This window comes from Chiloscyllium plagiosum, unplaced genomic scaffold (assembly GCF_037043375.1).
Source record: "Chiloscyllium plagiosum isolate Xiang-an unplaced genomic scaffold, Cpla_swu_hap1 HiC_scaffold_43, whole genome shotgun sequence".
NCBI lineage: Eukaryota > Metazoa > Chordata > Chondrichthyes > Orectolobiformes > Hemiscylliidae > Chiloscyllium > Chiloscyllium plagiosum.
The window spans coordinates 21,134,425-21,152,329 of record NW_028270181.1 but is presented as its reverse complement, the minus strand read 5'-3'; the positions used below and the strand labels follow the sequence as shown (position 1 = coordinate 21,152,329).

At 43.5% G+C, this 17,905-nt stretch overlaps 1 protein-coding gene across 3 annotated transcripts in view; it reads left to right on the top strand.

Annotated features, from left to right (window-relative positions):
* Nucleotides 1–17,905, top strand: part of wdfy4 (WDFY family member 4) — a 321,548-nt gene that overhangs the window by 132,366 nt on the left and 171,277 nt on the right. For all 3 annotated transcript variants that reach the window (XM_087982407.1, XM_043678830.2, XM_087982406.1), the window contains 4 exons: nucleotides 973–1,211; nucleotides 8,854–8,969; nucleotides 9,949–10,140; nucleotides 12,368–12,513. In XM_087982407.1, the coding sequence (XP_087838533.1) occupies nucleotides 973–1,211; nucleotides 8,854–8,969; nucleotides 9,949–10,140; nucleotides 12,368–12,513 (693 nt within the window). The remainder of the gene's footprint in view (nucleotides 1–972; nucleotides 1,212–8,853; nucleotides 8,970–9,948; nucleotides 10,141–12,367; nucleotides 12,514–17,905) is intronic.

Genomic DNA, 17,905 nt, shown 5'->3' with positions numbered 1-17,905 from the left:
TTGGTCCCAGCAATTCAGAATACAAATCCATGATTTAGATGAGGGAATTAAGTATAATATGTGTAAGTTTGCTGACAACTCAAAACTGGGAGGAGTTATGAGTGGTGACGAGGAAATAAAAAGGCTTCAACATGATTTTAATGCATGGGTCATCATAATGTGATAAATATGATGTTAGCCATTTTGGCAGGAAGAACAGAATGGTAGAGTATCACATAAATGGCGGTCGACTGAAAAATGTTATGTCCAAATGGATCTGGGTGTCTTTATTTATCATTCATTGGAAGTAAGCAGTTAGGAAGGCAGCTGGCATATTGGCAAGAGAGATTGAGGGCAGGCGCAGGGATACCTCACTGCAGCTGTACAGAGCCCTGGTGAGATTTGGTCTCCTTCTTTAAGAAGAGATATACTTGCCATAGAGAGAATTCAACAAATGCCCATGAATCTGATTCCTGGGATGGCAGATCATTCCTATGAAGAGAGATTGGGTCCACTGGACCTGTATTCTGTGGAGTTTCAAAGACTGAAGGGGCCTCTCATTGAAACATTTGAAATTCTATTGGGCTGGGTGATCTAAAACAAGGGGTCACGGTCCCTGGATATGGGGCAGATAATTCTGGACTGAGAGGAGGAGAAATTTTTTCACTCAGAAGGTGGCTATCCTTTACTGCATGTGGTGGTGGAGGCCAAGTTACTGAATATACTGAAGGAAGAAATAGATTTCAGGATACTAAAAGCGTATCGGGAGAGAGTGGGGATATGGTGGGAGATAAGGATTAGTCACAATGTTATAGAATGGTAGGGTAGCCTCAGTGGATCAAATGCTGCCATTTTTTATGTTCCTATTAGCATAACCATAAGCTATTCCCTGCAGGGAGCTATTATACACACTATTGCCTTTGTATTTCTCTCCCCATTTTACTGTTGACCCTGTATCTGATTACTCTCTTGAATTTCCCTTCTTCCTCCCAGGTAATGGAGCAAGCCTATTCCCAGAAGGATCACGTTATGAGCAACCTTTACACCAGTTTGAACAGAGCCATTCTGTACTGTCTGTCAAGGCCAAGGCAGTCTCCTTCTGACCTACTGATCTTGCTGAACACTCTTAGGTTCCTACAAGAACAATGGGACATCATTTTTGCAACATATAATTCCAGCTTACCTTTTACCATTTGTCTCATTCATTGCCTTTGTCAGATAAAAGCTGGAAGGTACAAAATCAATCAAATATCTCCACAATTATAAGTATCCCTTCAAGGGGAAAACTCTGCTTGATTTAAATGCAACTTGTAACTTCATTTTGAGATACAGGAGAAAGTTGCATTTATAATTGCCTTATTGTTGATGCCCTTATTCTTAACAGGTTACTTTGAACTGTAGTGGCTTTTCAATTTTATTTGGCAAATTTAGTGGGCGGCACGGTGGCACAGTGGTTAGCACTGCTGCCTCACAGTGCCGGAGACCCGGGTTCAATTCCCACCTCAGGCGACTGACTGTGTGGAGTTTGCACATTCTCCCCGTGTCTGCGTGGGTTTCCTCCGGGTGCTCCGGTTTCCTCCCACAGTCCAAAAATGTGCAGGTTAGGTGAATTGGCCATGCTAAATTTCGCATAGTGTTAGGTGTAGGGGAGTGGGTCTGGGTGAGTTGCGCTTTGGCGGGTCGGTGTGGACTTGTTGGGCCGAAGGACATGTTTCCACGCTGTGAGTAATCTAATCTAATCTAATCTAATCTAAAAAAATTCAACAGGTTAGCACATGGAAGATGACCTGAATGGCAGGTTGTTCTGTTCTTCAGTGGTCTCAGTTAAGGCTGAAATTTTGTTCAGGATGACATCTTTGTCGTCTTCATGGAATTGCTTCGTGGAATGTTCAAACTGGATTTTCCCCAGTTGGGGTTGTAATCCCAAGTCGGCCACATTTCTGGGTTAGGGTCATGGTAGGGGTGGTGGTGGGGCATTGATTGTGGTCAGAGCCAAAAGGTGTGGCAATGGAAAATCGACGTTTCGGACATTCCTGATGAAGGGCTTATGCCCGAAACATTGACTCTCCTGGTCCTCGGATGCTGCCTGACCTGCTATGCTTTTACAGCGCCACACTTTTTGACTGTGATCTCCAGCATCTACAGTCCTTACTTTCTCCCATTAATTGTGGTCAGCCCATTAATGGTGACAGGAGTTGTTGTAAAAGACCATCATGATAACGCCATTGGCGTAGGGGAATCCCTCCTGACCTGGTGGTCTTTGGCCCAATTACTCTGTTGGCTGGGTGAGTGAAGGGAGTTATAGAAAGAAACCCATAATGTGTTAAATGCATTGCTCTAGTGGAGACACACCATAGGCTCACAATGTTTTGGGACTCGTTAGCTCAGGCAGCTGGTTCCCAATGCAGAGTGATGCCAACAGCGTGGATTTCACTCCTGCACTGGCTGATGTTACCGTGAAGTTTCCACCTTCTCAACCTCCTCCCTCGACTGAGGCATGGCGACCTCAAGGTTAAACCCCCACCTGTCTTATCTCTCTCTCTATATCTCTCTCTCCATATCTCTCTCTATCTATCTATCTATCTATCTCTATCTATCTATCTGTCTGTCTGTCTGTCTGTCTGTCTGTCTGTCTGTCTGTCTGTCTGTCTGTCTATCTATCTATCTATCTATCTATCTATCTATCTATCTATCTATCTATCTATCTATCTATCTATCTGTCTCTCTGTCTCTCTGTCTCTCTATCTATCTGTCTCTCTGTCTCTCTATCTATCTGTCTCTCTATCTATCTGTCTCTCTATCTATCTGTCTATCTGTCTATCTATCTATCTATCTATCTATCTATCTCCCCCTTCCCCTCTGTCTCGCTGTCTCTCTATCTATCTATCTATCTATCTATCTATCTATCTATCTATCTATCTATCTATCTATCTATCTCCCCCTTCCCCTCTGTCTCGCTGTCTCTCTATCTATCTATCTATCTATCTATCTATCTATCTATCTATCTATCTATCTATCTATCTCCCCCTTCCCCTCTGTCTCGCTGTCTCTCTATCTATCTATCTATCTATCTATCTATCTATCTATCTATCTATCTATCTCCCCCTTCCCCTCTGTCTCGCTGTCTCTCTATCTATCTATCTATCTATCTATCTATCTATCTATCTATCTATCTATCTATCTATCTCCACCTTCCTCGCTGTCTCTCTATCTATCTATCTATCTATCTATCTATCTATCTATCTATCTATCTATCTATCTATCTATCTATCTATCTATCTATCTCCCTCTTCCCCTCTGTCTCGCTGTCTCTCTATCTATCTATCTATCTATCTATCTATCTATCTATCTATCTCCCCCTTCCCCTCTGTCTCGCTGTCTCTCTATCTATCTATCTATCTATCTATCTATCTATCTATCTATCTATCTATCTATCTATCTATCTCCCCCTTCCCCTCTGTCTCGCTGTCTCTCTATCTATCTATCTATCTATCTATCTCCCCCTTCCCCTCTGTCTCGCTGTCTCTCTATCTATCTATCTATCTATCTATCTATCTATCTATCTATCTATCTATCTATCTATCTATCTCCCCCTTCTCCTCTGTCTCGCTGTCTCTCTATCTATCTATCTATCTATCTATCTATCTATCTATCTATCTATCTATCTATCTCCCCCTTCCCCTCTGTCCCGCTGTCTCTCTATCTATCTATCTATCTATCTATCTATCTATCTATCTATCTATCTATCTATCTATCTATCTATCTATCTATCTATCTATCTATCTTCCCCTCTGTCTCGCTGTCTCTCTATCTATCTATCTATCTATCTATCTATCTATCTATCTATCTATCTATCTATCTATCTATCTATCTATCTATCTATCTATCTCCCCCTTCCCCTCTGTCTCGCTGTCTCTCTATCTATCTATCTATCTATCTATCTATCTATCTATCTATCTATCTATCTATCTATCTCCCCCTTCCCCTCTGTCTCGCTGTCTCTCTCTCTATCTATCTATCTATCTATCTATCTATCTATCTATCTATCTATCTATCTATCTATCTATCTATCTATCTATCTCCCCCTTCCCCTCTGTCTCGCTGTCTCTCTATCTATCTATCTATCTATCTATCTATCTATCTATCTATCTATCTATCTATCTCCCCCTTCCCCTCTGTCTCGCTGTCTCTCTATCTCTCTATCTATCTATCTATCTATCTCCCCCTTCCCCTCTGTCTCGCTGTCTCTCTATCTATCTATCTATCTATCTCCCCTTCCCCTCTGTCTCGCTGTCTCTCTATCTATCTATCTATCTATCTATCTATCTATCTATCTATCTATCTATCTATCTATCTATCTCCCCCTTCCCCTCCGTCTCGCTGTCTCTCTATCGATCTATCTATCTATCTATCTATCTATCTATCTATCTATCTATCTATCTATCTATCTATCTATCTCCCCCTTCCCCTCTGTCTCGCTGTCTCTCTATCTATCTATCTATCTATCTATCTATCTATCTATCTATCTATCTATCTATCTATCTATCTATCTATCTATCTATCTCCCCTTTCCCCTCTGTCTCGCTGTCTCTCTATCTATCTATCTATCTATCTATCTATCTATCTATCTATCTATCTATCTATCTATCTATCTATCTCCCCCTTCCCCTCTGTCTCGCTGTCTCTCTATCTCTCTATCTATCTATCTATCTATCTCCCCCTTCCCCTCTGTCTCGCTGTCTCTCTATCTATCTATCTATCTATCTATCTATCTATCTATCTCCCCTTCCCCTCTGTCTCGCTGTCTCTCTATCTATCTATCTATCTATCTATCTATCTATCTATCTATCTATCTATCTATCTATCTATCTATCTATCTATCTATCTATCTATCTATCTATCTCCCCCTTCCCCTCTGTCTCGCTGTCTCTCTATCGATCTATCTATCTATCTATCTATCTATCTATCTATCTCCCCCTTCCCCTCTGTCTCGCTGTCTCTCTATCTATCTATCTATCTATCTATCTATCTATCTATCTATCTATCTATCTATCTATCTATCTATCTCCCCCTTCCCCTCTGTCTCGCTGTCTCTCTATCTATCTATCTATCTATCTATCTATCTATCTATCTATCTATCTATCTCCCCCTTCCCCTCTGTCTCGCTGTCTGTCTGTCTGTCTGTCTATCTATCTATCTATCTATCTATCTATCTATCTATCTATCTATCTATCTATCTATCTATCTCCCCCTTCCCCTCTGTCTCGCTGTCTCTCTATCTATCTATCTATCTATCTATCTATCTATCTATCTATCTCCCCCTTCCCCTCTGTCTCGCTGTCTATCTATCTATCTATCTATCTATCTATCTATCTATCTATCTATCTATCTCCCCCTTCCCCTCTGTCTCGTTGTCTCTCTATCTATCTATCTATCTATCTATCTATCTATCTATCTATCTATCTATCTATCTATCTATCTATCTATCTATCTCCCCCTTCCCCTCTGTCTCGCTGTCTCTCTCTATCTATCTGTCTATCTATCTATCTATCTATCTATCTATCTATCTATCTATCTATCTATCTCCCCCTTCCCCTCTGTCTCGCTGTCTATCTATCTATCTATCTATCTATCTATCTATCTATCTATCTATCTATCTATCTCCCCCTTCCCCTCTGTCTCGCTGTCTCTCTATCTATCTATCTATCTATCTATCTATCTATCTCCCCCTTCCCCTCTGTCTCGCTGTCTCTCTATCTATCTATCTATCTATCTATCTATCTATCTATCTATCTATCTATCTATCTATCTCCCCCTTCCCCTCTGTCTCGCTGTCTCTCTATCTATCTATCTATCTATCTATCTATCTATCTATCTATCTATCTATCTATCTATCTCCCCCTTCCCCTCTGTCTCGCTGTCTCTCTCTCTATCTATCTATCTATCTATCTATCTATCTATCTATCTATCTATCTATCTATCTATCTATCTATCTATCTATCTCCCCCTTCCCCTCTGTCTCGCTGTCTCTCTATCTATCTATCTATCTATCTATCTATCTATCTATCTATCTATCTATCTATCTCCCCCTTCCCCTCTGTCTCGCTGTCTCTCTATCTATCTATCTATCTATCTATCTATCTATCTATCTATCTATCTATCTATCTATCTATCTATCTCCCCCTTCCCCTCTGTCTCGCTGTCTCTCTATCTATCTATCTATCTATCTATCTATCTATCTATCTATCTATCTATCTATCTATCTATCTATCTCCCCCTTCCCCTCTGTCTCGCTGTCTCTCTATCTATCTATCTGTCTGTCTGTCTGTCTGTCTATCTATCTATCTATCTATCTATCTATCTATCTATCTCCCCCTTCCCCTCTGTCTCGCTGTCTCTCTCTCTATCTATCTATCTATCTATCTATCTATCTATCTATCTATCTATCTCCCCCTTCCCCTCTGTCTCGCTGTCTCTCTATCTATCTATCTATCTATCTATCTATCTATCTATCTCCCCCTTCCCCTCTGTCTCGCTGTCTCTCTATCTATCTATAGCTATCGCTCGCTCTCTATGTCTCTTCTCTCTCTCTATCTATCCCTTCTCTCTCTATCTCTCTCTCTATCTATCCCTTCTCTCTCTATCTCTCTCTCTATCTATCCCTTCTCTATCTCTCTCTCTATCTATCCCTTCTCTCTCTATCTCTCTCTCTATCTATCCCTTCTCTCTCTATCTCTCTCTCTATCTATCCCTTCTCTCTCTATCTCTCTCTCTATCTATCCCTTCTCTCTCTATCTCTCTCTCTATCTATCCCTTCTCTCTCTATCTCTCTCTCTATCTATCCCTTCTCTCTCTATCTCTCTCTCTATCTATCCCTTCTCTCTCTATCTCTCTCTCTCTATCTATCCCTTCTCTCTCTATCTCTCTCTCTATCTATCCCTTCTCTCTCTATCTCTCTCTCTATCTATCCCTTCTCTCTCTATCTCTCTCTCTATCTATCCCTTCTCTCTCTATCTCTCTCTCTATCTATCCCTTCTCTCTCTATCTCTCTCTCTATCTATCCCTTCTCTCTCTATCTCTCTCTATCTATCCCTTCTCTCTCTATCTCTCTCTCTATCTATCCCTTCTCTCTCTATCTCTCTCTCTATCTATCCCTTCTCTCTCTATCTCTCTCTCTATCTATCCCTTCTCTCTCTATCTCTCTCTATCTATCCCTTCTCTCTCTATCTCTCTCTCTATCTATCCCTTCTCTCTCTATCTCTCTCTCTATCTATCCCTTCTCTCTCTATCTCTCTCTCTATCTATCACTTCTCTCTCTATCTCTCTCTCTATCTATCCCTTCTCTCTCTATCTCTCTCTCTATCTATCCCTTCTCTCTCTATCTCTCTCTCTATCTATCCCTTCTCTCTCTATCTCTCTCTCTATCTATCCCTTCTCTCTCTATCTCTCTCTCTATCTATCCCTTCTCTCTCTATCTCTCTCTCTATCTATCCCTTCTCTCTCTATCTCTCTCTCTATCTATATATCTATCTATTTATTTATCTATCTGTCCCCTCTCTCTATCTATTTATCTATCTATAGCTGTCTCTCACGCTCTCTCTCTCTCTCTCTCTCCAATGAAAGAGAAGCCAATGATCCGGTGGGACTATGGTGACTGTACAATGTTTTAGCGACTGGTCCATCTCTTGCAAGCAGTTATAATCAGTCATCACTCATCCTGCTAGGAGAAAGTGGGTACTGCAGATGCTGGAGATCAGAGTTGAGAATGTGGTGCTGGAAAAGCACAGTCGATCAGGCAGCGTCCGAGGAGCAGGAGAATCGACGTTGTGGATTCCTGATGAAGGGCTTATCCCTGAAACGCCTCCTGCTCCTCTGATGCTGCCTGACTTGCTGTGCTTTTCCAGCACCACATTCATCACTCATCCTGCCTCTGTTGAAAGCAGAGGTGACTGGGTTTGAGGCGAGTTGGCTCCCCTGTTTCAGATCTTCAAAATTTTAACTTCCTAAACATCATTTTTCAAAGGGCTGCATGGTGACTTAGTGGTTAGCACTTCTGCCTCACAGCGCCAGGAACCTCACCTAGCCTTGGGTGACAGACTGTGTGGAGCTTGCACATTCTCCCCGTGTCTGTGTGGGTTTCCTCCAGCTGCTCTGGATTCCTCCTACAATTCAAAGATGTGTAGGTTAGGTGGCTTGAGGCTGTGTTAAATTACCCATGGTATTCAGGGATGTATAGGTTCGGTGCATTAGTCAAGGGTAAATATAGAATAATAGAGTAGGGGTCTGAATGGGTTACTTTTTGGAGGGAGTGAGGACTGCAGATGCTGGAGATCAGAGCTTTTTGGAGGGTCAGTATTGACTTGTTGGGCTAAAAGGCCTGTTTCTGCAATGTAGGGATTCTATCTGATTCAAATCTACTCTTTTGCTTTTTTCGGGTGGGTCTTTGGTTAAAATTAGCATCAGGGTATTACAAACCAGTCCAATATTTTCAGTATTTGGAGAGGAGGAATGTGCAGGTGATTGGGAAGAGAGGGAGTGAAGGGGAGGCTGCGTATTGCTCCTTAGGAGGGCTAGCATAGTCACAGGTTGAATGGCCTTTTCCTCTGTGATGATTATACTATTCTATAAAACTAGCTCTCAGAAACAGGCTGAGAATGGTCAGACTTTAGTAATGGAGTATTTCTGCCTTTGACTTTGCACACATTCTTGTTCAGGTGAGCTGCAAATATTCAACATGTGATTTGAACCAAACAGATGTCACTTGTGCAGCATGCTATGTCGAAAATGACCCCAATACCTAATTCGTGTCTGTTGCAACTACGAGTTATTGACTCCGGTATACTTTCAACATGTTACAACTGTGTCATTTCATAGCTACCCTGATGGATTTGGAGTGGGGACAAGCAACAAAAAAGCCTCTTGGATTTTACAGTCAGCATCCAACAGTGAAGATTATGATGGATCCTTTGAAGCAATGCATGCTGAAGAAGGTAATAATGACCTCTTCCAGGGTTCAAGGGGAAAACAAGTTCAGTTATTAATAGTATTAGTACGAATCATAGAATCCCTTACAGTATGGAAGCACCGAGTCCACACTGACCTCTGAAGAGCATCCCCCTCAGACTCACCCCCCTACCCCTGTATTTACAGGACAGTAAGGAAGATTTTACAGATACTAACAGTGATACTGAGCAGAAACTGATAGCCAAGTTCCATACTCCTGAAGACGGCCTCAGCTGTGATCTTGGATTCATATCATGCTACATGTGACCTTACCACACTTCTCCATCTGTAAAATCTTTCTTCCTGTCCTGGTTTGACACCATCACTTTGATAAATTGTTATGATCTCTCTACCTTAATTAGTTTGTACAGCTTTGGATTATTTATTACTTTGGTTAGACCCTTGGCATGCAATTCTTATATTGACTGTGCTATTCCAGTCATTTAGTTTGTCTCCAGCACCACCTTATTTTTAATTTTTTTTGTAATTATCTCTTTGCATCATTTAATCGGATTATAGGTTATCCCTTTGCTTGTTATCCAGCTGTTGGCACTTTACTCCCACCGTCTGACACCCTCAGTCACCTGCAGAGACTTAGTATTTGACAGTCCGCTCACACCAGTTATAAGATCTTTTGATCTCTCTGCCTATAAACTGTGTCTGTGTGCTCTTCACTTCACCTGACAAAGGTGAAAGCTTGTGATTTCAGATAAACCTGTTGGACTATAACCTGGTGTCGTGTGACTTCTGACTTGGTACAAGAAGTGTGTTACTTTGGGAATTCATATCTAGGGGACCAATGTCTCTCATGCTCCATGCTTCATAGATTTTCGCACCAATTCCCAATACCCTAAATCATAGTTTTGCATTTAGTTGACCTTGCAATGGGGAGTAAAGTATGTCTGTTGCAATGTGTAATACACAAATGTTTTGTGATTGAAACTTCTGATGTCTCTTTTTTGGAAGCTCAAAAGGAATTAATGGATTCGGTCGACTGGGTATGGAATCATCTCATGTCGCAGAGAAGACAGTTTCTGGAGGACATCTACAAGATTGACCTCTCAGTGAAACAGAAATCAAATGAGACTGTCGTGGACTTCTCTGAGGTCTCGCCATTGTGGGAGGAGTCTGCAACCAAGGCCTGGCATCAATATATAGGTTTGTATACTGAAGACTCCTCAGTGACTCCTCAGATACTGAAGCAGTCCATGTTCAAATGCAATAAGATCTGGATAATATCCAGGCTTGAGCTGACCAGTGTCAAGTAACAATTATGCCTCACAAATGTCAGGCTGTGACCATCACCAGTAAGAGACAGTCTAACCAATATCCGTTGACATTTGATGGTGTTACCATCACTGAATCCCCCACTGTCAACATCCTGGCAGTTATCATTGACTAGAAACTCAACTGGACCCACCACATAAACACAGTGACTACAAGAGCAGGTCAGAGGCAAGGAATACTGTGGCGAGTAACACACCTCCTGACTCCCTAAAGCCTGTCCACCATCTACAAGGCACAAGTCATGATTGTGATGGAATATTCCCCACTTGCCCCAGATGAGTACAGCCCCAACAACTCACAACAAGCTTGACACCATCCAAGACAAAGCAGCTCATTTGATTAGCACTACATCCACAAACATCTACTCCCTCTACTCCTGACACTCAGTAGCAGCAATATGTACTATTTACAAGATGCATTGCAGAAATTCACCAAAGATCCTCAGACCCAAAACCCATAACCACTTTCATCTAGGATGACAAGGGTAGCAGATTTATGGGAACACCATCACCTTCAAGTTTCCCTCCAAGCCATTCACCATCCTGACTTGGGAATATATTACTGACCCTTCACAGTTGCTGGGTCAAAGTCCTGGAATTCCCTCCCTAAGGCATTGTAGGTCAAGCCACAGTAAATGGACTGGACCAGTTCAAGAAGGCAGTTCACCACCACCTTCTCAAGGGCAACTAGGGACAGGCAATAAATGCTGGCCCAGCCAGTGATGCCAACATCCCACAAACGAATAAAATAAAAATCAGAAATAGAGTCTTAAATTGGAAATAATTTGTCAGGTTTACACCAAATCCAGTTGATCAATACTTGTGTAACCAGGTTTTCATAAACGCTTTACTTGCCTGAGGCTGACCAGGGAAATTCATTGTAAGTATCGGTATATAACATATGCCATCTATTAGTGTGCCCGAAAGGGGAATCTGATAATCTTACCAGTTTTTAAGATTACTATTCTTATTTTAATTGACATGAAGGATATTGGGTTGTGCTGAATGGTGTGCCTTTCATCTTGAAGCACTCACAGGTGAAGTGGACCATGGTTAGGTGAAAAGTAAAGCTCCCTTCATCTTATCCCAAGGATGATGCAGAAGGGAAAGTGAAACTCCTGTCTGAATTGAATGTTTTTTTGACACGAAGACAGACCACAAGGTGACCTTTGTGAGACTGCTTGTTCACTATTGGTTTAGCTCAGTTGTCTGGACGGTTGGTTTGCGAAGCAGTGTAATACCAACAGCATGGGTTCAATCCCTGCATTAGCCGAGGTTACTGTGAAGAACTCTCCTTCTCAATCTCTTCCCTGAGGCACGGTGACCCTCAGGTTAAACCACCACCGGCTGTCTCTCTAATGAGAGAGTAGCCCATGGTTTGGTCAGACTGTATGGGTACATGACAGTCACCAGCATTATTTTGGTATTGAGCGACTAATAGATTTAACATCCTTTGTCAAGGGTTAGCATTACTCTCTGCATGTGCCTTGCGCTCAACCCCTCCATTTGATTGTAATAATCAGCCCCACTCAATGGAATTGTCATAGAACCCTTACAGCGTGGAAGGAGGCTATTTGGCCCATCAAGTCCACACCAATGCATCAAAGAGCTAATCCACGTAGCCTGCACATCCCTGGACATTTTGCGAGACTTAGCATAGTTGATCCACCTCACCCGCACATCTTTGGATTGTGGGAGGAAACTGGAGCACACGGAGGAAGCCCACCCAGACACAGGGAGAATGTGCAAACTCCACACAGGCAGTCACCTGAAAGTGGAATCGAATCCAGGTCCCTGGTGTTGTGAGGCAGCAGTGCTAACCACCATTGAGTGGCACCAGAAAGATGAGTAGCAAGGTCTTCCCAGCCTTGATTTCCTACCGCAGTGAGTGAGGCTAGAAAGACACATTGCTGATCTGAAGTGGGCCCTGTACCCCACAAAGCAGTGTAGGGTCTCCTTGTGGAGATAAAGCATGCATGTGTCTGGCTCTGATCGGTTCACAAAATCCCAAGCATTCATTTAAGTTTTGTGGCTAATTGCACAATCCTTTTATAAAGCCGTACTGCATTTTAATTTTACACCATTCTTTGCTCTCCCAGCTTCAGAAAGGAAGAATTTGTCAAGTAAAGGTGTGCTGTCACAGCTCCAGCACAGTAAGTCTGAGTGGCTGCCAGAGAGCTTGTCAACGGCCATGCGTTCAGTCAGCAAACGGATTTTGAAAGAGGCCGATCGCCTGACTATGAAGGTAACCATTCAAAGTACCATTTTTCCAGACAGATCTAGGGTAGCTCAGGTGGCTAGCACTGCTGCCTCCAGGCCTCAGGGACCCGGGTTTGATTCCAGCCTTGGGTGAGTGTGTGGAGTTTGCACATTCTCCCCGTGTCTGCGTGGGTTTCCTCCAGGTGCTCCGGTTTTCCCCCACAGTGTAGGATAGGTTTGGCCATGCCATATTTCCCATAGTGCCTAGGGAGATGAACCATAGGAAATGCTGACTTACGAAGGATTTATGAGGAACGGCTGAGAGACTTGGATCTGTTCTCATTGGAAAGAAGAAGGCTAAGAGGGGATTTGATAGAGACATATAAGATGATCAGAGGATTAGATAGGGTAGACAGTGAAAGTCTTTTTTCCTAAGATGATGACGTCAGCTTGTACGAGGGGGCATAGCTACCAATTGATAGATTTAAGACAAATGTCAGAGGCAAGTTCTTTACTCAGAGTGGTAAGGGTGTGGAATGCCCGGCCTGCCAATGTAGTTCACTAAGCCACATTAGGGAAATTTAAACAGTCCTTAGATAAGCACATGGATGATGATGGGATAGTGTAGGGGGATGGGTGCAACACAGGTCGGCGCAACATCAGGGCCGAAGGGCCTTTTCTGCGCTGTGCTGTTCTATGTTCTATATAAAGCGATTAAAGTGGGATGCTCTTCGGAGGGTCAGTGTGGACTCGGGTCAAATGGCCTGCTTCCACACTGTGGAGATTTTATCATTGTACAGCACTGTCAGAATATAATGGGCCACACCATCATTTGGTTCTTGATTATTCGTTGTTTTAGTTCCTACATTAAGAGGCTGAAGATCTGGTCTCCAGCTAGTTCCAACTGGAAAGCTGCAACAAAGCCAAGGTTCACTTCCCACTAATCTTTAGTAATTAATCATGTAGAAACAGTCATGTGGTCAAGTTTTAGGGTATTATGTACAATGTCCAGAGTGTTTCCGCCGAATAGTATTCAAAATGTAAGGACCAGTGTTGAGGAAGGTGAAGCATTCATTTGAAAGCAAATAAAGCTTTACATAGAAAACCAACACACAACAGACTTATTTTGAACATCACAAATTTTAAGAAAGCTTTGTATCCTACTGTAATGAATATTTGGGCCTTTATAACATTTGCTATTGTGGTGAGATATGTAATCTTGATGGTAATTTTCCAGTATTTGTTTCATGGGTGACATGTTAACATCTGGATCTCTTAAGGAGCTGGGGAGCTGAAACGCAGAGAATGGATTTGAATGAGTTTGATCTGCCTTTTGCAAATGAATGGTTCTACAATTAGGCGAAAGTGAGGACTGCAGATGCTTTACATTAGAGTCAAGAGTGTGGTGCTGGAAAAGCACAGCAGACCAGGCAGGATCCAAGGAGCAGGAGAATCAATGTCATTCCTGATGAAGGACTTTTGCCCGAAATGTCGATTTTCCTGCTCCTCGGATGATGCCAGGTCTGTTGTGCTTTTCCAGCACCACACTCTCTTGGTTCTACAATTGGTCTCAATGAGCTGGAGATGGGGAGGGCAATTGTACCCAGGATCTAAAACAGCTTTATTTACCTGTATTCATTCACCGGATATTGGATCAGTGGCAAAGACAGCATTTACTGGATATCACTAATGCCTGGAAGAGCTGCTGGCTTTGTTGAACCGCTGTGGTGTTTGTGGTGTTGGTGACTGACAGTCCCAGGCGTTTGTGGTGTCAGTGACCCACAGTCCCAGGCGTTTGTGGTGTCGGTGACACACAGTCCCAGATGTTTGTGGTGTTGGGGACCCACAGTCCCAGATGTTTGTGGTGTTGGGGACCCACAGTCCCAGATGTTTGTGGTGTCGGGGACCCACAGTCCCAGGCGTTTGTGGTGTCGGTGACCCACAGTCCCAGGTGTTTGTGCTGTCGGTGACCCACAGTCCCAGGTGTTTGTGGTGTCGGTGACCGACAGTGCCAGGTGTTTGTGGTGTCGGTGACCCACAGTCCCAGGTGTTTGTGGTGTCGGTGACCGACAGTGCCAGGTGTTTGTGGTGTCGGGGATCCACAGTCCAGGTGTTTGTGGTGTCAGTGACCCACAGTCCCAGGTTTGTGTGGTGTCGGTGACCCACCGTCCCAGGCATTTGTGGTGTCGGTGACCCACAGTCCCAGGCGTTTGTGGTGTCGGTGACCCACAGTCCCAGGTTTGTGTGGTGTCGGTGACCCACAGTCCCAGGTGTTTGTGGTGTCGGTGACCCACAGTCCCAGGTGTTTGTGGTGTCGGTGACCCACAGTCCCAGGTGTTTGTGGTGTCGGTGACCCACAGTCCCAGGTGTTTGTGGTGTCGGTGACCCACAGTCCCAGGTTTGTGTGGTGTCAGTGACCCACAGTCCCAGGTTTGTGTGGTGTCGGTGACCCACAGTCCCAGGTGTTTGTGGTGTCGGTGACCCACAGTCCCAAGTTTGTGTGGTGTCGGTGACCCACAGTCCCAGGTGTTTGTGGTGTCGGTGACCCACAGTCCCAGGTGTTTGTGGTGTCGGTGACCCACAGTTCAGGTGTTTGTGGTATCCCTGACCCACAGTCCCAGGTGTTTGTGGTGTCGGTGACCCACAGTTCAGGTGTTTGTGGTATCCCTGACCCACAGTCCCAGGTGTTTGTGGTGTCGGTGACTCTCAGTCCCAGGTGTTTGTGGTGTCGGTGACTCTCAGTCCCAGGTGTGTGTGGTGTCGGTGACTCTCAGTCCCAGGTTTGTGTGGTGTCGGTGAATCTCAGTCCCAGGTGTTTGTGGTGTCGGTGACTCTCAGTCTCAGGTGTTTGTGGTGTCGGTGACCCACAGTCCAGGCGTTTGTGGTGTCGGTGACCCACAGTCCCAGGCGTTTGTGGTGTCGGTGACCCACAGTCCCAGGTTTGTGTGGTGTCGGTGACCCACAGTCCCAGGCGTTTGTGGTGTCGGTGACCCACAGTCCCAGGTTTGTGTGGTGTCGGTGACTCTCAGTCCCTGGTTTGTGTGGTGTCAGTGACCCACAGTCCCAGGTTTGTGTGGTGTCAGTGACCCACAGTCCTAGGTTTGTGTAGTGTCGGTGACCCACAGTCCCAGGTTTGTGTGGTGTCGGTGACTCTCAGTCCCAGGTTTGTGTGGTGTCGGTGACCCACAGTCCCAGGCGTTTGTGGTGTCGGTGACCCACAGTCCCAGGTTTGTGTGGTGTCAGTGACCCACAGTCCTAGGTTTGTGTAGTGTCGGTGACCCACAGTTCTCTTGGGAAAACAGGTCCATGTTTTTAATGCAAAGACAATGAAATAATGGCAATATAGTTCCAGTCAGGATTGCGGGCTTCTCATTACTGATGACATTCTAGATGCTAGAGGCTATGGTCTTGGTAAAGAAACCTTGTACTGTGTATGATCTGTTCAAAGTCAGACAAGTATCACCCATTTCCAACTCAATCCACTGTACGGTCATGTGCTTAATACCCTTGTCGGATGTCATGACTGTACTTCTGTACTGGATGCTGTTTTGATTATGTGATTCAATGTGATTTGAAATCCTGGGAGTGCGAATATTATTGCACAAATCTAAATCTCAGCTGAGTGCCTGTGTCATTCAGCAGCAAGCATATGAATTAGTTGCAACTTTGCAAGAAATCTGGGTTTAGAGTTGTGGATTAAGTGACAATTTCCAGCCCTTGATGTTTTGGGGAAACTGTGCAGTTCAAAGTAATCTATTGGAATGGAGGATTGTTAGAACATTGCAAATTCAGTCACAGGTACAAATGTATGCTGTGATGTCATACCAGAGAGTGTAGAGAATTTGCCCTAGGGTCTGTTTAATTATTTTTAAAAATTAATTTTGATTATTACAGCTGATTACACCTCAGCAAGCAGTGTAATTGATATTTGTTAATTTATCCCTTGGAACATTTTGTAGAACAAGCTTTTGCTGTTGAAGGTTAAAGACTCCTTTATTGGTTTTTCTCTAAATATATCCACATCATTAGTTCTTCCAGTGAATATGTTACCATCTGGAAAATGCAGCTTTGAGACATAACTCATGCACGAATGCATGAAATTGGTGTTTCTGCAACTCCTGCTTTCATTCCTTGACAAAAGGACTGTAATTAAGTAAGTTGTGATCAGACAAAACATTATTCATTTTGTGATGTCCCTTAACATGTAGCCGACCGACAGTCTATCAAGTCTTTGATAAATGACTGCACTGTAAGCCTATTTTCTACGTATTAAATGCCTTAGTATACAAGAATATTCAAAGCACCAGTGATCGGTCCTGAGGAGTCAAAAGTTTGATATTTTTACCAAAAGTTGATATTTTTTAATATAGAGTCATACAGCAAGTAAACAGACCCTTCAGTCCCTGTGGACCATAATCTCAATCTAATCTAGTCGCACCTGCCTATGTTTGGCCCATATTCCACCAAAACATAACAAAGAGGTGTTGGACTTTGGTGGATAAGATCGGAAATGTGGCATGGTGGCTCAGTGATGAGCACTGCTGCCTCACAGCGCCAGGGATATGGGTTCGATTCCAGCCTCAGGCGGCAGTCCATGTGGAGTTTGCACATTCTCCCCGTGTCTGTGTGGGTGTGATCTGGTTTCCTCCCACAGTCCAAAGATGTGCAGGTTAGGTGAATTGGTCATGCTAAATTGCCCATAGTGTCTCGGGTTGTGTAGGTTAGGTGCATTAGTCAGGGATAAATATAGGGGAGTGGGCCTGGGTGGGTTACTCTTCGGAGGGTCGGTGTGGACTTGTTGGGCCAAAGGGCCTGTTCCCACACTGTAGAGATTCTAATTCTATAAAAAAAGTCACACGACACCAGGTTATAATCCAACAGGTTTATTTGAAATCACAAGCTTTCTGAGCGCTGCTCCTTTGTCAGTCGTAATTGTACCCACATCCACCACTTCCTCTGGAAATTCTTTCCCCATACAAACCACTCTGTGTAAAATAAAAATACCCCTCATGTTCTTTCTAAATCTTTATCCTCTAACCTTAAATATATAATATAATATAAAAATATAATAGCATGCTGATCTTCTGTTGCTTTGTTAAGTCGAGCATTTTGAGCACAGTTGTGATATTCATCTGCCAACTTAACTTGATCCTTTTGAGGCCATTACCTGGTATTTTTCAAACAGCAATGGACTAAATAGTTCACGCATTTATGTATAATTGAGCTCAGCATTTTCTTCTTTTTATCAACCAGCTGGCTTTCTGTCCCTGTTTTTGTCAGCAGCCACTTGGACGCATGTCAAAGTTAAAAAGCAGCTTGCTTTCTTTCTCTGTTCAGGTATCTGTCTGTATTCAGCCTCTAAAACGTACCAATAGTGGTCCCAGCAGATGCCACAAATCAGATGTTAAACTTTGTCATGAATGTCAATGCTCAGGTGG